This window comes from Danio rerio, chromosome 22 (assembly GCF_052040795.2).
Source record: "Danio rerio strain M-AB ecotype USA chromosome 22, GRCz13ab, whole genome shotgun sequence".
NCBI classification, from domain to species: domain Eukaryota; kingdom Metazoa; phylum Chordata; class Actinopteri; order Cypriniformes; family Danionidae; genus Danio; species Danio rerio.
In genome coordinates, this window is record NC_141042.1 from 27322846 (window position 1) to 27350034 (window position 27189).

Consider the following 27189-nt stretch of genomic DNA (forward strand, 5'->3'; position numbering starts at 1 on the left):
GCGAGTGATTCATCTTATTAGTAGCATTTCAAAAATGCAGCACGTGGGGCCCATAGAAAGGGTAGCGTTCCCGCGGTCAGCTGATGACGATGAGCTTTTTCAACACTTATATACACAGACCAACACACGCAACATGCCCACGCACCTGTGCAGGTGGGCTTTTTGAGCTGCCTCATCTGAAGCCTGGTTAGATCAGCCTTTATTTACCACAATAATAGATCAAAAAGGTCTCGCTGCCGAGCCCAGGCTTTTATGAGACCGTTTAGTACGTGTGAAAAAGACGTTGTTGTGACGGCAGTACAAACATTGTAAAGACAGGTGCACTGCTGAAAAATTATTCTCACAGCAGAGGTGGACAATTTATTATTATTTTTTTTAAAACAACAAGCCTCCCTTAGGCAGGTGTTGAAAATTAGCATCTTAAAGGACGGTTGTCCAATGTAACTGTGATGTCCATGTCAAATAAAAAATATAATATTACCTATATAACGTTTTCCATTAATACAGTGTTTTGCAACTTGTAAATATATGAGCATTATAATTATAGTATTTATTATATTATATATTGTATTTCATTTTCATTACAGGCAAAAATACATGGCTGGAAGAGCATCCACTGCATAAAACATATGCTGGAATAGTTGGCGGTTCATTCCGCTGTGGCAAACCTTTTATTAATAAGGAACTAAGCCGAAGTAAAATTAATTAATTCATGAATATTCGGAATTATAAGGTTCTATCAGCATACTGAATGATTTTGAGATGTGGAGCTTCAAAGTTTTTGCATTCCATAGCAAACAGTATGTGTGTAACACTTAACAATTTTTTTATTTTTTTTAACAAAAAGTCTTAAAATGTAAACAACATATATATATGCCATAAGCTGCCAATTAATATGAATGTATCAATGAATCAATTTTGACAAAAATATCTGAAAGAACCTTATAATTCTAAGGTGACGTATTGTTTATATTAGAAACTTCTGATTTGAATGGTTTATTTAAATGAATCTGCAATATATACACAGAGAGAGAGAGAGAGAGAGAGAGAGAGAGAGAGAGAGAGAGAGAGTTTATTTTCTTATGATGTCTCTAAGATGAGAGAATCCAGAAAAGCTTAAGTGCAGTAATGACGGTATGAGTGTATTTATGTTGAGTGCCAGCACTGACAGTGCAAGTCCAAGCTTGTGAATGAGAGATGGAATGACTTACAGAAACAGCCTGCTACAATAGTATGAAAATCAAAAAAAGGTCTCTCACCATCACCCTGAAGAAGACAAGACATTTTTAAATAGTAAGCATTGAGCATTTTAAATATTGAAAATACATGGGTTAAAGAAATAATTGAGAATTATTAGAAAATAATGTACAACCAAGGTGGTGATGCAGCCACAATGTAAAGCGGCCAGGTAAATATTATTATCCAATAACTCAATGGACAGAAGTTAATTCTGCTTATACTATGGTTAACAAACCTACTGTTTTGAAACGGAGTTTGTGCTTAAACTGGTCATGTATGCAGTACTAATAAAGTTTGTTATTGATTTTTGAGTGTTGTACACTGTGAAATAAATGAAATTACTGTGCACAGAGATATGGAACTGTAATGCAGTAAATCTGGAACTACACTACCTGACAAAAGTCTTGTCGATCCCACTTGTAAGAGCAACAAATAATAGCTTGACTCCTAGTTGATCATTTAGAAAAGTGGCAGAAGGTAGATTTTTTTTTCTGAAGAATGATCTTTTAAACTGCATATCAATTATCACAAATACTGCAGAAGACCCACTGGAAGCCACATGGGCGCAGGATTCTCATAGAAATCAGTCAAGTTTGGTAAAGGAAAAATCATGGTTTGGGATTACATTCAGTATTGGGGCATACACGAGATCTGGCAACATCAACAGCCTGAGGAACCAAGACATGTGTGCTGCCCATTACATTACAAACCCCGGGAGAGGGCAAATTCTTCAGCAGGATAGAGCTCCTTCTCATACTTCAGCCTCCAGATCAAAGTTTCTGAAAGCAAAGAGGGGCAAGGTGCTCCAAGATTGGCCAGCCCAGTCAACAGACATGAACATTATTGAGCATGTCTGGGGTAAGATGAAGGAGGAGCCATTGTAGATGAATCCAAAGAATCTTGATGAACTCTAGGAGTTCTGCAAGAACACTTTCTTTGTCATTCCAGAGGACTTTATTAATAAGTGATTTGAGTCATTGCAGAGATGTGTGGATGCAGTCCTCCAAGCTCACACACAATATACACAATATTAATTCTGTTTCCACTGCAGCATGACTTTATATTCTATACTGTACATTATTTCTGTTAAGTGTCAAGACTTTTGTCTAAGCAAAGTCAGACCTTACTGTCCTAATTAAATAATTAAAAATCAAGACATGATCATATTTTATTTTGGTAAGTGTCAACTAGAGGCCTTTGCCTTTCATATAAGCCATTTCTGATACCAAACGATCAACTAGAAGTCAAGTTATTATTTTTTTCACATAATTTAGTATCTATGAAAATCTATTATTTCAAAAAAAGGAGGCTAGTCACTAGAACCCACCCCTAACCCTACACTTCATTGGGGCATGAACAAATCATAATAAAAAGTACAAAAGAGATCATACAATTGAATATGAATTAGCCACTGAATCAAAAGTTATGAATGACCATGAGAGTTTGTGGGTTTATCTGAAAATAACTGCACTCCAATGTTCAACATCCAATCAGAATTTTTAGGAACCGAGCATCGGTGGTGTGTAGGCCCTATTGGAAATGCTCTGATAATTATAATAATAATAATAATTATTATTATTATTATTATTATCTCAAAAAACTCGTGAAACTTTGCACACACAGCTGAAGTGGTAAAAAAGATCGTTTAATAAGGGTTTCAGAAGTAGGTGTGGCAATTTGGCTCGACAGCGCCACCTATAATCATTTCATGAAGTGGCCCACAAGCTATGTTTCATGCACACATACAAAACTGCCATTCCAGGCATTGTACTTTAACAAACTCTGAAACTCTAAAATGTTGGTTAATGTCATCTTAGGCCTTGGCAATGTTTCATCGCTGCTTGCAGCTTTAATTATTTTTTAAATATTTTTTCTGTTTAATGGAAAGAAGAAACTAACTGAACATTGAACTCTTTTCTAGTACCCAAATTCTTTTATCTTTGCCATGAGGACAGTACATAATATTTTCTTAGATGCTTTTCACTATACCAGTATTCATCTTAAAGTGACATTTAAAAGCTTAACTGGGTTTATTAGGTTAACTAGACAAGTTTTGTAATTCAGCAAGTCATTGTATAACAGTTGTTTGTTCTTTAGCCAATTGAAAAAAAATAAATTCCTTAAGCTGGTTAATAATATTAACCTTAAAATGTTTTTGTTTTGTTTTGTTTTTTTTAATTAAAAACTGCTTTTATTCTAGCCGAAATAAAGCAAATAATACTTTCTCCAGAAGAAAAAAATACTATCAGAAATACTGAGAAAATTTCCTTGCTTCATTAAATATCACTTAAGAGATATTTGAAAAAGAATAAATATATGACAGGAGGGCTAATAATTTTGCCCTGGACTATATATAATGGTCCATCAGTACAGTCATGCATATCTCAGGCTAATCTTAGATAAAGCGGGTTTGGCTTAACCGCACTGGTTATCTTTGAACCGCACACCTGTTGGTGCTTTTAAAAGCTGGCACAGGTGATGGAGATGGAGGAACAGAGCGATGAGGAAGGCGATGTTGCCAGTAATTGTGCCTCTGGATTGGTGCCTGGTTTGCTCCTTTTAATGGCACCGCAGCAGTTTGAGCCAGAGAATGAGGACATGCTGTTACTGTAAATATTATAAAACTTAGCCGACGATCTAAACAAGAGGCGTCTCTCGCTGTGCCCTTCAGTCTGAACGGGCACAGTTTCTTCTGTGTTATGACTAGACATTAAGCTTTCAGGGTCTTTCACATACTCACACACACACACACATTTGACATAGACACAATTTCTTATGAGTTGCACATGGGATTATGTTAGGAGAGAGCGAGCATGTCTTTGAAGGCGAGATTAAAATTAAGACTGTTCAATACTTTATGTATGTAAAACGTGATGTGTGACAATTTTAACCTAATGCTAAAAAAAGGAAGAGCTTTCTTCAATATTGAAGTTTTTTGTTAAAATGCGCCCTCTGGTGGTGATGGACTACACTGCAGGATTTAGGCATTTGAAACAGTTGAAGTCATAATTATTAGCCCCCCTGTATATTCCCTTGCTTAACGAAAACAAGATATTTTTTTAACACATTTCTAAACATAATAGTTTAATAACTCATTTCTAATAACTGATTTATTTTATCCTTGCCATGATGAGAGTAAATAATATTTTACTAGACACTAGTATTTGAGTAAAGTGTAATTTAAAGGCTTAACTAGGATAATTAGGGAGGTTATGGTAATAAGGGAAATAAATGTATAACAGTGGTTTGTTCTGTTGGCAATTGAAAAACTAATATTAAACTTTTGGGGATTTACACCTACCTAACTTCAAATAGTAACAGTTCCTGACTCCAGTAAGCTACACAGCAAAACATTCATGCAAAACGAGTTTTTTGTAAAACATTTTCTGAGACTATATCGGTGTCCTTCTTTCCTTCACCGTCAGAGGCATTTTCTCAAAACTGACCTTCTCAAACTAAAACATTAACAGTTGCTGAATAATTTGGTCTACATTCATGGTTCATGTTTCTTTGGAAAGAAGACTCTCTGTGCTTTATTATCCATCATGTAGATTTTATAATGTACAAAATGGAAAAAAAAGTTATAGATGCTTAAGTAATGGGAAAAAAATTACTTACCGCACTAAACATTTTATTATTTCGTAAACAAATATATGAAATTAGTCCTGAAGCAATACAGAAAAGTCATAGGTCAAAAGCTACACATCTCCTGAGTATATGTTTTGAATTTGATGGCAATATCATGCAAAATGAAGTTTCTGAAATTATTTTTCTGAGACATGGTCTTGAGAATTTCTCCCTCTACTTGTTTGTGGAGAAGCTGTCTGATACATATACTAAAAGTTTCTAACAACTATTTTAAGGGGGCTAATTATATTGACCATAAAAAAATAAAAACTGCTTTTATTCCAACCGAAATAAAACAGATAAGACTTTCTCCAGGAGAAAAATATTATCAGACATACTGTGAAATCTACATTTTACTTTAAGATGTAGAAACAAGTTCTTTTTACCATGTAGCTAATCTAAAACACATTTCTAGGCAGTTAGCATTATGGTAAACTTTTAGCTTGCTAACAAAAAGCTAATTGAAAATAGCTTGTTTTAGTAATATAAACAGTGATAGTTTGTTCTTGCCAAGCATTCTGGTACAGATTAAATTAGAAATCCACTTTAATGACCTGACACCAATAACTCTACATGTGGAAGATGATTACAAATAAATTTAGGACAATAAATACAAATCTTGATGTGAATTTATTCTAAGTTTGATTACGAAAACAAAACCAAAACAATAGAGTTGTGTAGACAATAGACAACTGATTTTATTTTAAAACCCAAACGGCAGAAAAGAAAGAAATAGCAAGAAAACTAGATCTTACTTTTCTTAAAATTATTAACAAAGTACATTTCTGAAGTTTTTTTTCCACAGTGAAAACCCACACTAGTGACAAAATGCAAAAAAGTGGAAAAATAGTGGATGTACGGTCCATCACTAGGTGAAACATGAAATGGGTTAAGACAAATATATATTTTTAATGAAAGAACTATATTAAAGTGTGCGCAAAATCAAAATTTACAGTGTTTATTTTGCTAGCTCACATTGATATTCTTAAGGTCAATAATTAATCGGTGTAAGTTAATATACTGGAAAAAAATTGTTTTGGTAATCTTCAACCAAACTGACCATTTGCTTTTATTAATAGCTTCTCTTACCGTTAGTTTGCTATGAGGGAATGATGCGCAAAAGAAAGCCCCGTCCCCTACTCAATATTCTGTTTTAGTTGTAAGTACATCAACCTATTGAAATAAACTTCTCAGCACTTCTGTTTCACGTGGACTTTAAGAATCAAAATAACACATAAGATAAAGTCTCAAGCCTGACAGCCGTCTTCAATCAGTTTCTTTGCAAAGCTCTTCAGCTCGTCACATTTCTTCTGCAGTGTTGATCCACATTCAGACTCATCTGGCCAGCGCTCAACCCACGTTTCTTTCCCAAGCGTATACACATACCTGAGAGCAAACACAAGCAAATGATCAAATATGAACCCAAATAGATATATAGTTGAAGTCAAAATTATTAGCCCCCCTGTATATTTCTGTTTCCTAATTTCTGTTTAACAGAAATAAGATTTTTTTTCAATGCATTTTTAAACATAACAGTTTAACTGACTAATTTCTAATAACTGATTTTTTTTTATTTTTGCCATGATGACAGTAAATAATATTTTACTAGATATTTTTTTACAAGATATAAAGTGATATTTAGAGGTTTAACTAGATTAATTAAGTTAGGGTAATTAGGCAAGTCACTATATAACAATGTTTTGCTCTGTAGACAATCAAAACAAAAAAAAGGGGGCTAATAATATTGATTTTAAAAATACTTTTAAAATTTTTTAGGTGAAAATAAAACAAAAAAGACTTTCTCCAGAATTTTTTTTTTTAATTGTAAGTACTGTGAAAGATTCCTTGCTCTGTTAAATATCGTTTGGAAAATATTTGAAAAACAAAAAAATATTTATTTTTTGTTATTAATTAATTATTTGTTAATAATAATTTTTTGTAAATAATTATTAATTATTTAAAATTATTAGAAAATAATAATAATTATTGACTTTAACTGTATATGTTATCAGTGGTAGTACTTCACTCACTTGTTGGACACTGTGCTTCCTGCATTCCAAACATCAGTGATCGGCCCAATGACCAGATACTCCTGACCCTCTCTTAAATTAAGCCTGGTCCTGCAGCTCGCATGAGAGAGGAACATCCTCCTCTCCTTCTCATTCAGACCTTCCTCCGTCCCTAAAAACATGATATAGACACATAAGCAGGTTGCCTATAAAATGAGAAAAACAGACTGAACCCTGTATGTGTGCTGTATGTTATATCCAAGAAGTTTTAGTGCATTAATGAGTTTCTTCAATTGAAATGTGGGGTATTATATAAGGAAACACTACAAAAAAAACAGTTGATTTGAAATATTATTTTCTATTCAATGCTTTTTGCATGCGCGCGCGCACACACACACACACACACTTGCGCACACAGGACTTTGCACTGCTTTACATGGCAAATGTGACAGGACATAAGTTAATATCCATTGCTGTATGGATTTCGATATGTTCATGTACCAAATAAACCTGATTTAATGTCCAGGATTGAAGCGTCTTCTTTTATAATTGTACTGACATGCAGCTGTGTACAGCGATTTTACTCTCTTTTCTTTATTACAAACATGCACTGTTTTAAAAAGGTTTTACAATCGTTCTTAAGGTGCAGATGATCATAGTGAGCTGAACAGATCTTTTAATCCCAGTTGCTTTGCGCACATCTTGTCTCGTGGATATGATTGTACACGTTACAGGGGGTGGGAAAACAGCACTGCTACGTCGTCCTATTTTAATGTCAGATTTAAAAAAAAAAGAGAGAGACTTATTGTGTTTATATCACTACAATTTGACTGTGGACACACGATACCTACACACAGTTCTGTCCAAACTATTTCCAAAAGTTGATTTTCATCATAGGTGCCCTTTACACTCTGCATAAAATATGACTAATACTATGTGAAAAAGAATTTTTGTTATACCATACTAAAATAATCTTGAGATAATTGATAAATAACTTTTATCATGACATACATGAATGAAAGAAATACAGAAATTGCAATGTTGTGTAACTCAAAAACAGCACATCCTTTTCCCTTTTCCACATGTACAGACTTTTCTGGAAAATTTCAGGTAAATTGGCATTAAGAGATCATATATGAATGGGCCCTTTTTGGAAATACCTGAACAATCTTTTCAGCATTTTTCCAAAATGAGAAGTTACTGGTAAAGTTGTTTTGGTAATTCTATGGCAATTTACTGGTATTACTATAAGACAGGTGCATCTACATTTGCCATTGTGCAATATATTGTTCAGAATAACAAAAAAATAAGTGGTAATTAGTTCTTTATACTTTCATAAAGGATTAAACAGACATACCTTCTTTAATAACCTGCACAATCTCCATCTCATACTGGTAATAGTGACTCTGGCTGATGCTGATCAGCTTGACTCTGTAGGCTGAAGAAAAGTTGTTCATTGACAGGAAAAATGAACAACAGTAATTTACTCTGAAGAAATATTCACCATGATGTAATCCGTTGCATACAGCGGCATTCCTCTGCTCTTTACCAAAAGACGCGGAGTCTTCCTTCATTACACAACAGTCTCCTGCAAAGGAAGGATTCATGATGTTTCTAAATAAAAGTGAGACGTTAAACTGAAAACACAAAGAGACTGACCCTGCGAGCAGCGGCACACGTCGCCTTCACAGATCTGATCCAGCTGCTGTTTGTCTTCAGGAGGAGAGTAGAACCTGCTACAGCTTTTATCTGCAATAAATCATATAAAGTCACAGTCAAGCCAAGATATTTCAGCCAAGACTTAACCATTAGAAAGAAAAACATTGTCAGTAAAGTAGAATAATAGAATCATAAATATCTCTCAAGCAGGAACATCCAGTTTAATACTTTAGAGCAGGGGTGGCCAATCCTGTTCCTGGAGAGCCACCTTCCAGCAGATTTCAGTTGCAACCAAAATTAAACACACCTGCCTGTAATTATCACACGGTGTTCAGGTCCTAATTAATTGGTTCAGGTGTGTTTGATATGGGCAGCAACTAAAATCTGCAGGAAGGTAGCTCTCCAGGAACAGGATTGGCCACCCCTGCTTTAGAGTTTATATTAGCGGTACTAGTGCTTAATTTGAGCTGGATCTTGTTCTGGCAAATGTCAGATTTTCATGTTTTGTGTTCTGATGTTTATTTTAACTGATCTGGCATTAACTTTTGCTTGGTAAATTTCTGCATGTGTGTGTGTGAGAGAGAGAATGTAAACAAGTCCGAGTGAAAAACAGCGAGCAAAGCTGTGTGGATTGTATGTGCGCGCACAAACATAAAGGTAGTCACTTTTGACCAATCGCTTTCTTACATTTACGATCGCTCTCATTGGTTAGTAATTATTGTTTCATGCGCATGGCATAGTGGGATACATAAATAACATTTGTGTTTTCAAAATGCCAGAGGCAGTCAAGCGTGTATTATTTTTTTAAACCACGAGTAAATCTGATAATGAGCCTGATCAAAAGAGATCTCGAGAAGATGAAACTGCGCCGCTGGATCAGGATAGCGGGAGACAGAAGCAAAGTGATCTCAAGTCACAGAGTAAGTCATATTCTCCTGGCACATAATAGTGAGTGAACTGAATGTCAGTGGTGTTAGTAAACTGAAGAGTGATGTTTATACAGTTTATGTTTGTAGCTACATGTTTGTTTGCTTTTTCAGGGTTAACTCATAACGTTATATTGCAAGTATGCGTTATATTAAAGTATGAACCTTTGTTGTAGTACTGGTAAACTTTGACTGTGGAAGGCTGAAGGAGCCCCACTTTAAACCTCTGATTGAGTCTGAATGAGATGATTTCTGCCTCTTTGTTGGACACCTGTGCGGGACATCACACAAAGACAGATATTCAATCATGCATTCATTTGCAGCATATTAACAAGACATCTAAGTCAAAAGTTCTTGTTAGGTTACCTTGAACAGGTGAATAATGAGGGATCCTCTGTCGCTCAGGTTGTCCACCACTTGGAAGTTGTTGATGTAGCGATCCACTGAATTTGTGAGCTGAAAAAGTCATGGCAGATGTTCACGTCTATAATGCTGGGCTCACACCAAATGCCTCGAATGACTTGCTCTCGATTACTCATAGGATGTTTTTTTATATGCATTCATTTGTACATTTGCATTGACTTTGTAGGTAATTTCCTAGAGCAAATACTTAATTTCACGTTTGGTGTGAATCCAGCATTAGGGGTGTGCAATATTGAAGAAAAATGTGATGGAATACTAAATAATGCAATATTCCCAATATCCCGAGGGAAATTGATTGTAGCATACATATTGTACGTCACATAAGACGAGACAATAAAACACATTATACCAAAAAAACTAAAGTTTCCTTAAGTTTAAAAACTTTACAGCTGAGGGGAAAAACCAATTAGTTTAACTAATCTGAGTTCTATACCAAACTCCACGAATCAAACATTTATAATAGTATTTATAATCAGCATTGACCTTTTTTTTGATGTCCAACATCTTAGAAATAGCTTGTCACAAAGCATTATAGAATTGCCTTAACTATTATATTAGTCTGATTCTAAATTTGACCAAAATTAGAGGTGAACTGCACCTTAAAGGCTGTCAAGCTTCTGTACAATGTTACGCCATATGAGTTTGGTCTTACCAACTCTAAATCAGAGTTTTCAGGTTCAAAGCCTGTAGGCAGGCCGATGTCTAGAATAACCATCCTCACTTGCCGTTCTTCCAGAGCCCTGTGTAGGTGAAAATTGGAAAAATATAGGAAACACACAATGCTAACTTGATTTAAAAAGCTGTCAACCCGTTTAGAAGTGCTCACCTCACATTGACATTGAGTCTGAAGGACTTTTCTACATCCGATGAGGTTTTTTCTAAAAATGGACAACAACAGAGTATTGGTGAAATCTATCCATTAGACTTTTTATAAAGCTACATTACATGGCAGAATGAATGTTTCTTGATCACATGAACATGGGTATTGTCAAAACCACAGTTTTTTTTCCATCCAGTTGGATCATCGTCCACATGAAAAAGAAGTATTCTAAAAAACATTTCAAAAAAAAAAAAAAAAAATATTTTCTTCTGAACTTCTGATACTTCTGAAACCCTGGGTATAGTGTCATCGTGTGGCCACTATAACTGAAGTTTTCACCCCATGATGTCAGAGGAGGGAGAAATCCCTTTATAAAAAATACTGTAAAAGTCTGTGAAAGTTACATTATTTCTAAAAGAATCAACAGTTCATAAATCCTGCACTGTACATCTCGGTATGGGGGAAAACACTGCAAACTTTTATGTCAACTCACCATTAGTCTCAGCGATGGAGACGTCCAGCTGAAAGCCGTTGCATGTGCTGTTCTCATACACATCAGGAAGCTGATGGTAAACCGTCACTACCTATTACACATAAACGATGAATTATATCTCGATTTTTATATTCTAGTTCAAGATATTCTTGGTAAACATTGACATTTAGCACCTCCAAAACACCCTTGCCGTTCCCAGAAGCCGCCACTGAGAATTCCTGATCAAGAGGGACCTGGAAGACATTAAAAGTGTGTCATATTTCATACCAAACTTGTCTTCAAAAAGGAATTCAAAAGATGGAACATCCATAAACTCACTCGTGAAGAACGGGCCACATAAGCCAAGTTGGGATTGAAGGTCCAGCGAACATCACTCCGACCAGGAACGCTGAGCTGAACCAACAAATTGAGGTCTGACGGAGGAGGCCTCTTCACTAGATACTCAGACAGGGCCTGAAGAACCACCATGGTGGACTGATGGAGGAATATGATCATTATATGAAAACAAATGAACCACAACTACACCACTGGTCAAAAGTTTGGGATGAGTAAAGAAAAGTTGCTTAAGCAACATTTTTACAAAACAGAAATCAGAAATCCTCTGGAGTGTTAATGGGGTAATTATAAGACTTTTATCACATAATAAAAGTACAATTACATTGTGATCAATCTAAATGATGTTACAAGACATGGTTCTTCACTTGATGAAGGAATAAAAGAAGTCTGTTCTGCTTACCACAACTGCATTTATTTGATCAAATATGTTGTAAAGTTGTGAAATATTCTTACAATTTAAAATAATAGTGTTCTCATTTTTTCATTATTGTTATTTAAAACAGAAGTATCAGCATTATTACTGCAATCGTCAGTGTTACATGATCCTTGTAACACTCATATATATATACTATACACACAGAGACGCATTATAAAATGTCTTTACTTTCACGGACTATTTAATGCAGGGGTCACCAAACTTGTTCCTGGAGGGCCGATGTCCAGCAGATTTTAGCTCCAACCCTAATCAAACACACCTGAACAAGCTAATCAAGGTCTTACTAGGTATGCTTAAAACATCCAGGCAAGTGTGTTGAGGCAGGTTGGAGCTAAACCCTGCAGGGACACCGGCCCTCCAGGACCGAGATTGGTGACCCCTGATTTAATGTGTCCTATAAACAAAAGAAAATACAATACATTTTATTATTAGTTATGAATGGTACTGTATAGGTTGTTTTCCCATGACATTATTGATGACGATAAAAAATAGAAATAGAAAAATAGAAAAGCCGAACAGCTTTTATCGACTTGAAACATTTTAGCTAATAAAAAAGGAGAAGGTTTAAGAAACTGGCTGAAAAACGGAAGAAAAGGCAGCATGTAATAAACATTTTTTAATACATCCATATGTACAAACTTTTTCAGAACACAATCCGTTTGACAGCACCAATAAAGATTATACACAGGCCTAGCTATGTGTAGAAATAAGTTAATGTGTTATATAGAAATCAGATACAAACACAACCACACTTATACAAAATCCAGGAGAATATAAATAATCCACCCTGCCATGTAATCACTTCAATGAAATCTTCATTTTGTTGTGTAATAATCCATGTCTTTACCAGCGTTTTGGCAGAATAATCAACCGTAACGTCAAAATCAAGATGCATGGCAGTAGTGAATGTTTGTTGATGCTAAGTTCATCGACAAAATAAAAAAAGAAATGCAACACTTGCGACTAAACTAGACAATTATTATTGTGGAGCATTTTTCACTCTTTCAAAAAAAAAATTAATAATAATGTAGACTATACGTCCACGCTTTTGTATGCTTTCATCTGTTATTTCGTGATGTCTAGAAGATATTCGCATGTGGAAAAAACTAGTAAAGTGTTTAACTCTTTGTTAATGAATGCTTAAGAATACTGTAGCATAGTAAACTGATATTTTGTGGTAAATATTGTAATGTTAGTGTAAACTGTGGTGCATTGTGATTATAACGTAGAAAACTGAAGCCTATTGAATAATTTGTTTATTACTACAGTTGTGCTGTACCACAGCAATAATATAATTACTACGACAGTTTAATTTAAGTATGCGTACAAACACTATAGTATTCACTATAGTATTTTTTTATCATGTAACGTAATTATACAGTATGTACCGCATTAATGACAGGCAAATATAATTTAGTATAGTAGAAAACTCTGTCCTCTTAATGATATAAGGATTAGGAAACACTTCATTTCAATGGTCCATTTGAGTATTAGTAGACTGTCTGCTTAATATCCCTTGATACTGCTGCTAAACAGACATTTAAATGACTATAAGTAACTTTGCAAGTACATGTCAACTTACACTAACCCTAACCTCAACCTCACAGTCTACTTAATTGGCATGTAGATGCAATGTAACTTAAATTCAACAAACCGACAATCAAAATAAAGTGTGACCAAGGATCATGCCCAACTTATGTGTTTTTTTCTATTTATATCTCTTGTAAAATATGGTATAAATCGCAAAAATGTTAACTTTCCTCTGTGTTTCCCATTCAGATTTTTTACTTTCTGCCCTCCATCTGAATTTCATGCGACACCAGAACCATTTGATTGAAAAAAACCTATACAGCCTAACAATTTCCAACACTGACAATAGTAATGAATGTTTCTCAAATCATCATTTTAGTATTTCTGAACCAACCTTTTAAACCAACCTTGTTTAAATCAACCTGCAGCCCAAGATCGGTTACTCACTGAAGATAAGCAGGGCTAAGCCTGGTCAGTACCTGGATGGGAGACCACATGAGAAAACTAGGTTGCTGTTGGAAGTGGTGTTAGAGAGGCCAGTAGGGGGAACTCAACCTGTGGTCTGTGTGAGTCCTAATGCCCCAGTAAAAGTGAAGAAGACATTATACTGTCAGTGGACGCCGTCTTTTGGATGAGACGTTAAACCGAGGTCCTGACTCTCTGTGGTCATTAAAAATCCCATGGCATTTCTTGTAAAGAGTAGGGGTATAACCCCGGTGTCCTGGCCAAATTCCCCTTAATCGGCTCTTATGATCATGCCTTCCCAATCATCCCCATCCACCGAATTGGCTGTATCACTGTCTCTCCACTCCACTAATAGCTGGTGTGTGGTGAGCCCACTGGCACCATCGCATCATCCTGTGGCTGCCGTAGCATCATCCAAGTGGATGCTGCACACTGGTGCTGGTGTGAAGAGACCCCACCGCCCCTCACGATTGTGAATCGCTTTGGGTGTATGGCCATACACGATAAATGAGCTAAATAAATACACACATTACATTACAGAAATACAATTTTTAACTGTATTATTTGGTCAAATAAATGCAGCCTTAATGAGCAGGACAAGCTTCTTTTAAAACCCCAAACGTTTGACAGTTAGTTTAGATCATTCATACAGGTTTACTTCACCTGAGTAGAGCCGTATCCTCCACCAATGCCACGGTGCTCATTCAGCCATCGAAATGGAGCTTCTGCCTCTTCCATGTGGCCACTTTTGATCAGCGCTAGCAGTGCGTAGCCTGTAGCTTCCAGTGTGAAAAAATAATTGTTTGAATCAGGCCAGTGGGAATGATCTGTGGACAGACAATAAAGTATAATGAGAAAGAGAAGATGACATATTGTGTTCATATTTGTGCGTTTAAAATGTAAGTACCAGGTGAGGCAAATTTGAGCAACATGCTCTTCACGCAGGCGTTGTTCGATACGGCTAGCGCGTAGCATGCTATAGCTGCTGTATATGGCCTGGTCAGCCGGGAGAAATGCTCTGTCAGATACCCTGCTGCCTGTCTAGACTTATCCTGTGGAGAAAAAAATACACTGAATATGTAAAAAAGTATTATTATAGCCAGTACAAATAGTTTTGGTCTTGTAGATACATAGTTCATAGGCCTGGTAGAATGGATCAGGGCTGTACTTGTTTACGTATTTAGACTATTAAAATAATAATATATATTTTTATACACTTCTGGACCTTAAGATGATGAAAAAAATGAATTGTTCAAATTATTTTAATGAACAATTATTCAATTTATGTATTTAGCTAATGTCTAAATTATATAATTAAACATTTAACAAAAAATAATTATTCTAATTATTTAAATGAGCTGTTTAATGTAGATATTACTTGTTTAATTTAGCTAGTGTGCTAATTATTCTAATTATTGCAAATAGTAATTACTTTAACAATCTAACATAGCTTAATGTCTAATTTAGCTACAACTCCATTTAATTTAGCTTCTGTTTTTCTGTTCTTAAACCGTTCAATTTAGCTATTATACAAATTATTCAATTCATTTATCTTTATTTTATTTAGCTTCCACTTTATTGATGTTTTATATTTTGTTTAAAGTATTGAATGTAGCCAACTAGCCATATTTAAATGCTGATATTTTCAGCCATTTTAACAAGTGAATAGTGCAGATACCTGTATGTTTACTTCTTGATCTTGGCAAGTAACTTTATCTTGTGCCTCTGCTAAAGCAATGAGTACAAATGCAGTCAAAGATGCTTTGTATTCAGATCCCCGCATAGCTCCCTACAACACAACACAACACAACACTGTGACAAAACATTCAGATAGTGGTTAGCTGCTTTGACACAGACTACATTGTAAAAAGCTCTATAGAAATAAAGATGACAATACATTTTGATAATTGTGTCACAGTTATTAAAGGAACACTTTAAAACAGACTCACCTTGACTTAAAAAGCAGCATTTTACCATTTTGGAATCAATTTAGCTGATCTCCGGGTCTAGAGGGAACACTTTTATCCTAGCTTACCTTAGCATAGATCATTGAATCAGATTAGACCATTAGCATCTCACTTAAAATGGCCAAAGAGTTTCAATTATTTCCTATTTAAAGCTTGAATCATCTGTAGTTACATAGTAAGGCCGACAGAAAATGAAAAGCTGCTGTTTTCTAGGCTAATATGACTAGGAAATAATATACTCTCGTTCTGGCATAATAATCAAGGAACTTTACTGCTGTACCATGGCTGCAGCAGGAGCAATGTTATTATCTAGCACGTAGCCATATCGGCCAAGAAAAAACAACTTTTCACACACTGTTTTAGTACACACTGTAACAACAGATGAGTCAAGCCAAGAAAATGATCAAAATTCTTTGTTTATTTTTGAGCGAGATGCTATTGGTCTAATTTGATTCAATGATTTATGCTAAGCTAAGCTAAAAGTGCTCCCGTCAGAACCGTAGATCAGCTGAATGGATTGGAAAATTGTAAAACTCAAATGTTTACCTCTAGGATAGTTGAAAAATGAGGCTAAAAAGTGGAGTGTCCCTTTAGTTCTTACCGTCATACTGGTGTCATAAACAGGATTGTTCTCTTGAAAAGTTCCATCATAACCCTGTTTATTCTTGAGTAAATAGAGCAGAGGGCCACACAGATGCTTCTCATTGACGTTAATGAATGAATGCGCCATGGAGAAAACCTTCACCACATACGCAGTGATCCTGACAGGGCAGAGCAGAAAGACACATGAATTCTGAGAAAGTTTCAATGTAAAGCTGTTATTATTCTTGTGTCAGTATCAATACCATGTGCTGGTGCCTTCATTGGCGTAGGGAGGGTACGAGTCGTCTGATTTTTTGTAGTTAAGTTGATTTTCATAACCTAGAAAATAAATTTTTTTAGGAGCACATTAATAATATTAGAGATGCAATAAAATATAGGTAACACTTTAGTTCATGTACCTTTTCTCACTATAAACTATTTGCTTATTATCTGTCTATTATTATTATTGTTATAATATTGGCTGTTTTGTTTGTACTTATAAAGTACATATTCTGCATGATTTTATTTCACATCCTTAATACATATTATTTATCTAAACCTAACTACTACCTTATTAACTAAGCAGCCAATCAGGAGTTTGTTGAGCTAAAACTCATAGTTAATAGTTTATTAACAGCAAGAATTGTACCTTCAATGAAGTTTTACCAAACCTTTTGTAATAAAAACATTCACAAACAAAATTTTATTTCAATATAAAAAGTACACTAAGGCTATTTAATTGCTCTGCTTTAAACCATTTCCATTAATCAAATAAGAGATTAAATAAAGTCTAAACAAAGATTTGAAAGGAATGCTGTGACTGCAAAAACTTTTGTTCCTTTTCACACTGATATTTACAGGGACATATTATTGACAAAGTCACACAACACCAAATAAATACAAAACACAATGTTATTTGTAGTCCAATATATTTGCTCATTTATCTATCTTAAGTTTTCTACCATGGTCAGTTTACCCAATAGCTCACATTTTACCCCTGGCTTTTGAGTCTGCAACTATACTGAGCCATCAATATATCCTCTTTTTTTACTGTAGGTCTTTATATTATGTTCATGTTTTGGGTTTTTATTTTATTTGATGTTGTTACTTTAGTTGTGGACCAAGGTTAGACCAATAGTTTTGGGTTTGTCGTTATTTATAGATGTTTTTTTTTTTTTCGTTTTGACTTTTTGTTTTAAAATTCAGTTAGTTTTAAATAGCTTAAGAGGTAGATTTACTAGTTTTGATTTTTATATTTAAAAAATTGCTTAGTTTTATTTTAGTTTTAGCTTCATTTTTTGTAAATTAGGATATTTGTTAGGTGCAAGACTCAAAATCATCAGAATAAATATTGTACAATAAAAACTCAACCAAAGATAGGTTACATTTTTTTGATACAAGAACACTACCATCTACCTATCCTCTAATTTAAATACAACAGCCCACAAGAGTGCAGCCTTAAGTGCAATATGCATGCAAAGGATTTTTTATGACAATCTTCCTAGGTTTTACTCAACATATTAAAAATATGTAGTCAGCAATCATAATTTCAGTCAGTTAAAACTTTCTTACAATTATGTTTTGCAACCCAACTGAAGCATGATTCACTTATTTAAAATCTATTACGAGTTCAGCAGGCTGTCATGTAATGTTTGCGTTTGGTTCACCATCTGCTAAATCAAGCATGCGCAGTATTATCAGTTCACCGCTTCTCAAATCTGATCTCAGTGTACTGTTGTTATAACTGAATAACTCAGTATAATTTGGTTTATTTCCAGTCAGAGGGGGTATCAGGAATGTAAAAAGTAACTTGCTTGAGAATACATGTTTAACATTACTGAAGACGCAAATCGTTTTAAATGATTCAGTTCGATTTGGTGAACTAGTTCAACCGGTTCAAACCGGTTCAGGTTAAAAATAATGAGTTGTTCACAATCCCTAATACAGAAATAAAACCAATTGTTGGGCACAAATTTGTTAAATAACAACTTTTAAGTGTCTGCTTGGGTCGTATTTAATGTCGTCACCGTGCTGCTGTCATGTCCAGCTGTTGTTTTAGTTGAGGGAGCAACAGCGAGGATGACTGGAGGAGAACCGGCTTGATATGGCCAATGGCATCAGGATTACTCAGAGGTACCGTATGGGTCAAAAACCAGGCTGTGCAAAATAGATTTACTTCTAAAAGGCTTACAGTATGTAATAAATATATTTACAAAGACTAAAACAAAGGAAGTTTTTGCTATAATTTCATTTCTTTTTAGTTAATTTTGTATGTACACAATACAGTTTCAGTTAGATCTAGTTAACAAAAAAAAAGAAAAAAAACTCTTGTTTTTATTATTATTTTAGTTAACAAAAATTATTTAAAAGTTTTAGTTTTCGTTTTTTTGCTCGTATTCGTTAACTATAATAACCTTATAGTGTACAGCACTTTTGACAATGTGCTGTTGTACTTGTGATGCAGTGCACTCAAGTTCAAGTCTGGTGAAGCACGTTAAAGCAAAAGAGATAAAAGCTATATAAAATCAAGGTAAAACTATGTGGTCACAGTCCACTTTTCTCTTATGTTCGCTGGTCAAGGGGAGCTGTATGACGACTGTGGACAAAAAGAGGATGGTACAATAAAACGTACACTGAGTAATATATTTCTGAATTGCAAAAAAATGTAGTCAGCTCCCTCTAGTGGATTTATCATGTGAACTCTTCAACGAAACATACCTGGACCCATGTATTTTACGCTTTACAAAAATGTTGGCTGGGTTGAAACCGGAGTAATAGGTGCACTTCCCTTGTTAAGAAGCTTACACACATAAATTTTGAGTAGTGGCATCATTTGTATCTAAAAGAAACAAAGTTCATCCCTGTTTGCATGTCATTGCACCTTTCTGTATGTATTTGATGGCCTCTTCTCTACGACTGATTCCCACAATCTCCCAGTCTGCACTGCGGTCCAGGTAATGAGCTGCGATGAGGGGCAGAGTGATTCTGGCCAGGTTCTGCTCCACACAGCCTCCGGGCATCCGAATCAATGCTGCTAATGAGTCCTCCTTAATGGAGTTATCAATACTGTCTGCCAGCAAATCACCTGGAGAAAATCGTTTGTTTGTTTTTAGTGCTGGGAAAAGATTATTTGCGATTAATCGCATACAAAATAAAAGTTTGTTTTGACACAATATATGTATGTATTGTATATATATTTATTAAGTATGTGTGATTTACACACATACATAGAAACAAAACTATTTAAAAAAATTAGTACATGGATATATACTGTAATTTGTATCATATATTGTACATTTTATATCTAAATACAAATATTAGCTCAAATATATGTATGCTTGTGTTTATTGATATATAAATCATAAATATAGACAGTACTTAAATGGTGTTAAACAAAACTTTTATTTATTTCTGCAATCTTTTTATATTGACATACAGATCAAGACTTGATGAGGGGAGGAGAAATTCAGCTTTCAAAACATATTATGAATATGTTTTAATAAAACATCATACCTCTGACATTGACAAATGTTTCTGGTACAGATTTCGGCACAACAGCATCCAACTGCAGCTTCTTGACTTGAATCAACTGTTGCCCAGCTTAGATACAAACAAATAATAAATCACAGACACAGGTCAGAGATCTCTAAATGAAAGCATTTCATTAACTGGTTAAATTAATTCACTGATACCTTACACTGAAGAAATGTGGTGTTCAATCTTATTTGAATAATAAATTAACATATATGTGACCTTTTTGTGTACTTTTTTGTTTGGATTTGTTTTCTAGCTGTACACCTCACGTGTCTTATTCATTTTTATTACTGTCTCCAACTGTATCTGTGTTACCTGTTCCCCTTTTTGCCTGTGGGGAAGCTTTAAGGAATCATATCAATTAATAATCAAATTATATCAATAAAGGCTTTTTTTGAGTGTCTTGTACTGACTTAAACATTTTTTTACTTTTGTTGTTTTTGATGATCAAAAATAATAATAAAAAAATGACAACACATTAGTTTAAGTCACAATTCACGCTAATAACTACTGGCTCATTGCCTGTCAATTCATATATCAATTTTCCTTCGGCTTAGACCCTTTATTTATCTGTGGTTGCCACAGCGGAATGAACCGCCAACTCATCCTGTATCTGTTTTACACAGCGGATGCCCTTCCAGCTGCAACCCAGCACTGTGAAACACCCAAACACTCATTCCCACACACACACACACTCATACACTACGACCAATTTAGTTCATCCAATTCACCTATAGCGCAAGTCTTTGGACTGTGGGGAAACCGTAGCACATAGAGGAATCCCACACCAACATGGGGAGAACATGCAAACTCAACAAAGAAATGCCAACTGACCCAGCCGGGACTCGAACCAGTGGCTTTCTTGTTGTGAGGCCACAGTGCTAACCACTGAGCCACTGTGATTTGCCTGTCTATTATCAATATAGAAATTATTCATTAAAAAAAAGGATTTATTAGCTCTAATCATACCCAATAACAAGGCCTGCTTGAAATCTGTGCATGCAGAAATTCACTGATTTTTAGCCCATCATCAAATCTATTTATTTACTTGTGTAAATGTGTGTACATTTATATGTATTCAGTTTTTAAACTCTTTTCAGCAATATTATTGGCTAATATGAAAATGTTAAAATGATTTTTATTTACAATACAGTTTGTAAAGCAATATTTTCTGTATTTTAGTGGATATATTATACAAGCTATTTGCTTTGTTTACAAAATAAGTGGATTTAATTGGATTTGCATTGTAAACATAAAAGTTAAACGTTAAACAAGTTTTTTTTTAATTCAAATATTACGTTTTGGTTACGATACTCCCATAAACATGTACAAATTCTGTGCAGATATAGTAAAAATGTATATTAAAAAAATAAGTTTACAAAAATAAGTAACTAATTAATAGTTTCTTGAGTTGAAAGTCTTAGATAATAGTTTGGTAATAGCATGAAGTGTGACTTAAAAATAAAGTGTCACCAAAAACATTTTTAACTTTAAGTTTTGAAAAAATGACACCAGTAGTTCACAGAATACAGCAAAACAAAATGTTTTACTCAAGCACATAACTATAAATGGTAAATCCAGAGAATCTGCAAATTTTCAAGGTATAACTTTTTTATAGCTGAAATGATTAATTTTAACAGATTTCTGTGTGTTGAGCATTGTTTAAGACGTTAGCACCTGTCATACTTAATTGTGGGGAAAACTGGATCATTTTGAGCTTTTGTCAGCTAATTTCATGCTTCCTGGTTTAAAATAGTTAATGAGGCGGAATCAAAATCGGTGACGTAGCGCAGAACTGCAAATGGAGTAATGACATGTTGATTTCTCATTATTATTCATAGCTGAGTTTCTTATCCAATGAGAAGAGCCTGCTTCTTAATTAATCATGAGAGCACATGCATTCTGAAGGCAAGGCAACTCCTGCCAGGTGGTGAGACCCAATGACTGGGTGAGCATGGCATCCAGTATTTAGCCGTTCATGAAGGGCCGTATGTGTTTGTTTTCATGATCCACTGTGTTTGTTGCATGTTATTCCCTGTTGGTTTGCAGCAAGCATTTTTGTAAGGACAGCTGTATGAGAATTGGAGAATGGCGAACTTTGTCCTTTATCAGTTGAGTTTGTTACCATTCAGACACATCGCTTATATCCGTGCTGCTGTGTTCGCCTATATTTAAAATTCTCCTGATTACCAGTAGGACTAATGGTTTGAACAGACACGGAAACAGACCTGCTGTACTGCAATCCACTGTGTCTGCATTCAGACCCTGGGATTGAGGAGGAGGGAAGTCTTCCTCATTTATAGTGTTTACATGATTATCTTTATAATGATATAACAAATTGTGGTTGTATGTATATGAAATTACGAATAACATATGTAGCAGGGCATTAAATACAATTTATTTCTTTACATTTTAACTTTGTAAACTATAAAATCATGGGTCTCCTCACAGTGCGTCTCATTTGTGACAACAGTTGTTTGCTCCCCTCTTTTTCCCCTGCTCCATTATGAAGCATGTTTTGAAAAAATTCTAAGGTAGACTTGAACCAAATGAGGGGGTTTCAAGTCCCTTTAATTGTGATATAATAATCACACTGATGTTTGAAATATTTGTCATTACATGATTAACGTTCATTAAACTCCAGTCTCACCACTGCCTCCTTTCTCTGATGGGTTCAACACAAAGCTCCTCACTTTAAGTGTCTGAATGCCTTCAACCTAAAACACACACATAAAACCATCAGAAACTACACTGTTACACTGTCTGAATATTATGCCAAAGACCCAAAACCACACTATTTTTAATAGGCACTCACTACTACGCGTAGATTCTTCTTCACTGCATCTTGACCCATGAATGAGGCAGCGACAGCAGTGACCTGTAGAGGAAGCTCTCCTGTTTTGAGAGGGATGATGGTGTATGTAATGAGTTTAGAGGAACCGGCTGCTACTGTAACCTGCTGTCTGTGCTGTCCCGTATAGGCCACACTACACATGTCCTCTGTCTTCTCCAGGATCACCATCACCTGCGAACACAAACGTCAATCAAGTTATAACTAGGCACGTGCATGAATGATTGAACATTCAATCAGTAATTCATTATTCGCAAATTAAAAGACATCATTTGAATTTCACACAAAATTCTATTTGCTGGTCGTAAATGGAGCAAATTTATGATAAATATTCAACACGCAACCTAAAACTTGCTGTTATGAATTTTAAAGGCGTACGCAAATATTCAAACATTTGATTTACAGTCGTTTGAGTAATCAAAAACACTATTTGAATTTACAAAACGTCACTTTGCTGGCAGAAGTTGGAGTAAAAACATAAATATATAAAACTAGTAGCTATAACTATTATGCCTTTGCACGAAGGGAATATTTAAATGTCTGCTCTGCAATTATTAAATAAACATTTAAAAACATAATTCTAATTTCATGAAATGTCACTTTGTGTGCCTTAAACAGAGTGATCCAATGCTAAATATTAAGGGCCCTATCATACACCCGGCGCAATGTTGCGCAAGGCGCAGCGCAATAGTCTTTTACTACTTTTAGCTTGGCGCAAGGGTCATTTTGAGGCATTGGACCACGCTGTTTAAATAGCAAATGCATTTACGCTCAAATGTGCGCCCATAGGCGTTCTGGTCTAAAAAAAAGCAGGTGTGTTTTGTCGCGTTGCTATTTTGAGAAACTGTAAATAGTCTGATCTTTAGACCAGAACAAAGTCGGTCTATTGTCTGGCGCAAAGTGCGCCTGGCTTACACACTACACACAAGATGCAATACGCAAATATCTTTACATATGAAAAAGATATATTATATTAAGGATATATATAGGATATAATAAGGATATATATAGGATATAAATATAAATGATTAAAATATTACAAAACATATTAATTTCTAGCCTACATGAATTTAAAAACCACTGCCTTCATACTTTCTTCATCTCGGGAGGCTTTTTCAGTTCATTCATTTTGCTTTTGTATAATGTTATTATTATTAGCATTATTATTTATTATATCCATATTTACATTTTTTTATTAAAAACAAGCTTAGATTTGTCCACCTGTCAGGTTTTAGACCATACGGGGCATAGCAGGTGTATTTGGAAATAACTCAGTATTTTGACCAAACTTTTTTATTATTAATCATTTATTCGTTTGCTGGAAATTAGAACTGAATTTAGAAATAGTTTTGAAACAAATCTTTGCGCTTAACAAACAAAATTAATTATTTATAGGCTAATTGATGTCTGTGCGGTAAGGTTTCCCTATCCACGAGAGCAAAAGCGAAAGTGAACTTACTTTATGTCATGTTACCAGCAATGCGCTTACGGTGCAACGCTGCTGCCTCTTAAAGGTAATGGAAGATAAGACTCTGGTTGGTTTATTCTCAAAACACACCTGTAACTCATTAAGAAAATAAACTCAACCCTTTTAGACTATGCGCCATGGCGCAAAGTGGATTTTCTCGTCCTTAAGTTAGCAAAAATGTGTTCTGATACGCCCTGAAAGCGTTGGCGCTCTGCGTTTTGCGCTCTGCGCATGGACTGTCAAAATAGAGCCCTAAGTGTACAACATAAAACTTGCTGTAAAAAACTATAAAAGGTCTTTACGAATAGTCAAAAATTGTAATATTTGCTCTGAAAGAATTAATTGCATAATCAAAAATCTTATTCAGGGTTTCATCCCTGTTTCATCAAGTCAAAATTAAGTTTTAAGACCCTTTTAAGACCATATTGATTGAAATGTCAGACTTACACAAGGCGCTAAAAACGCTAAAGATTTTTTTAATAGCCTAGTTAAAACCTTTAAAAAACATTAAAAACAAATGTTATTGTGAGGAAGATAATTAAACCATATAAATAAGTAAATATAGTTAATAAATAAACGTTTCTTAAACTTTGATTGAAATATATTGTTAGTGATTGGATTGGCTGAATAGGTATAGCTTTACATGGACATAGGAAAATAAAGACAAGTTTAAAATGATTTAAGACCTACAACACAATATTTGAGTGGTTTTAAGACTTTTTAAGGCCTAAAATTTGGTTTTTGAAATTTAAGACTTTTTAAGACCCCGAAGATAGCCTGTTATAATAATTTCAGAGTGTCACTTCGTTGGCTTTATTGGAGTGAATCCATAATAAATACAGAGCACAAAAAATACAACTCACAGTTTTTTTAATTTGCAGTCTGCACAAATATTTGATTTGCAATAATTATTTGGACAATAAAGAATGCTTTTTGTTATGTACTTTCATTATATGCACACAATTGAAATGCTTTTGAGTTAAAAACACAGGAGATTACGCAACAGTTTGTTGCGATTGTAGCATAATAAACAGTCAGAAATATTGTCAAGAATAATGTTTGATTAAAAAGTAACTAAGCCTACTTTAAAGTTCATGCAAACCGGAATTTTCAGCAGACTTTTATTCTAGTATGATGACGCATTGCCAACTGAAACTTAAGCAGGAGGTGCGATTTTATTTTTGCACTTCTCCTCCTCATTTTTCATTCACACTTGATTTTGAGCATGCAAAATTCTGTCTTACGGTGCTACAAAAAGGGGCGGAGTTAAACAAGATGATATATGGTCCATATTTTACATTTCTGTACAAAGAGGTCATGTATTTATCTTGTGATTTGATGATGTGATTTCGCAGGTCAGAGTTCACCAAGTTTGAACTTTGCAATGCAGTGAACTGCGAAACCTGTCGTTTTAGCTTGCATTTCTGATCTGCCACATTTGCATGTAAATGAATGGAAGTCTATGGGGTAAAAAGAGCATAGTGACCGCGGCCTAAAGGCTCGTACACACCAATACGTTTTTCATTTGCTTTACCGTCAGAGTTTTGAGACATTTTTCCAGATTCAAACCCAATCGGTTTTCACTGGCGTCAAGCAGAAGAGTAAGCAAAATCACTACTTGATGTTAGATGACGCTACACAACTTTAAGCTTCTGACACCCGCTTGTAACACAGAAGAAGAAGAGAGAAAGTTCACACGTTTGTTGTTAAAGTTACTGGCGATTCGAACAAGCATGGATGGTTCCAGTAGCAGCTTCAGCTCTAGCAATGAAGAAATGATTATTGTTCACCAGTGTAATAAACAGCTCCATGTTCATATCGCCTCTAGGCATCTTCTTCAATGTGCGCTCGCATTGACAGTTTTCCAGTTGAGGGCCTCAAAGTGCTGTTTACTGTAACTTCAGCAGTAAAAACCGAGCATGAGGCATTTCTTTAAAAATGCGCCTGGCGTTTTGCGCATTGGTGTGCACGATCACATTGGCAACCTTTATTTAGTCAGGAGGCGTTAAACGTCAACAGAAAACACGAGCAAAAAGCGTCCCCGTGTGCACAGGCCTTAACAGTTAGAGGGGTGCGACTAGGCATATTTCACCGAAGCAGGTAAAATGATGTCATCATAAACGCACTGCCGTTCCAGAGAGGAAGTCAATTGTTTGATTTTGATAAAAGATTACCAAAACAAACCACTTTTTTGTGGATTAATTTATGACTAACACTGTAAGCTAGCAAAATAAACATTGCAAATGGCAATTTCATAAACATATACATATTTTTTATTGTGTAAAATATGTGTAGATGTGTTACGTGCCAGCAGGTATTGGTTATTTATCTTTGTATTATGTGTCTTATGTTTTTCTTTGTATTACCCCAGTTCACTTCCTTGTTTTTGCCTACTGCTGTACCTGATTGGCTTATGCTGATTGGTTCTAGAGTAACAACTTGGTTCCGGTTTCAGCCAATCAGATTACTGCAGCTCGCTATATATTTTTTTGTCTGCGAGCAGTTTGGCAGTCTTTGGCTGTTTTTCAATATGCGTTCTTCAGCGGTCTTGCGTTCTCGTGTAATGTCATCATCAGCTGCCAAAGTTCAGTTCCAATACTCAAGACCGCAAGTTTGAAGGACGCGTGACAATTCACGGATGTGTTCTTGATATCGAGGACGCACCGATGCAGACTTGAGCACCTATCTTGCTCTAGACGTCCCAGAAGTCATTGCGACTGGAGAAGGGAAGCACAGCATTTTTTATCTATTTAGAATTAAAGTTCAGAGATATAACTTATTTATCTCAGGAGTTACGCTTAATGAGATGGTGAATATAAACATT

At 35.0% G+C, this 27189-nt stretch overlaps 1 protein-coding gene across 3 annotated transcripts in view; it reads right to left on the reverse strand.

Annotated features, from left to right (window-relative positions):
• Window positions 1–5539: 5539 nt before the first annotated feature.
• Window positions 5540–27189, reverse strand: part of c3b.2 (complement component c3b, tandem duplicate 2) — a 46618-nt gene continuing 24968 nt past the window's right edge. Inside the window, 21 exon segments of one of the 3 annotated variants that reach the window (NM_001442330.1) lie at window positions 5540–6252; window positions 6897–7047; window positions 8233–8313; window positions 8380–8463; window positions 8535–8624; window positions 9626–9731; window positions 9827–9916; window positions 10536–10623; window positions 10710–10761; window positions 11197–11287; window positions 11370–11429; window positions 11515–11670; window positions 14627–14790; window positions 14871–15015; window positions 15642–15752; window positions 16532–16691; window positions 16776–16851; window positions 19394–19597; window positions 20026–20112; window positions 22697–22763; window positions 22862–23071. In NM_001442330.1, coding sequence (NP_001429259.1) covers window positions 6114–6252; window positions 6897–7047; window positions 8233–8313; window positions 8380–8463; window positions 8535–8624; window positions 9626–9731; window positions 9827–9916; window positions 10536–10623; window positions 10710–10761; window positions 11197–11287; window positions 11370–11429; window positions 11515–11670; window positions 14627–14790; window positions 14871–15015; window positions 15642–15752; window positions 16532–16691; window positions 16776–16851; window positions 19394–19597; window positions 20026–20112; window positions 22697–22763; window positions 22862–23071 — 2412 coding nt within the window. In that variant the 3' untranslated portion in view covers window positions 5540–6113. 3 annotated transcript variants of the gene reach the window in all.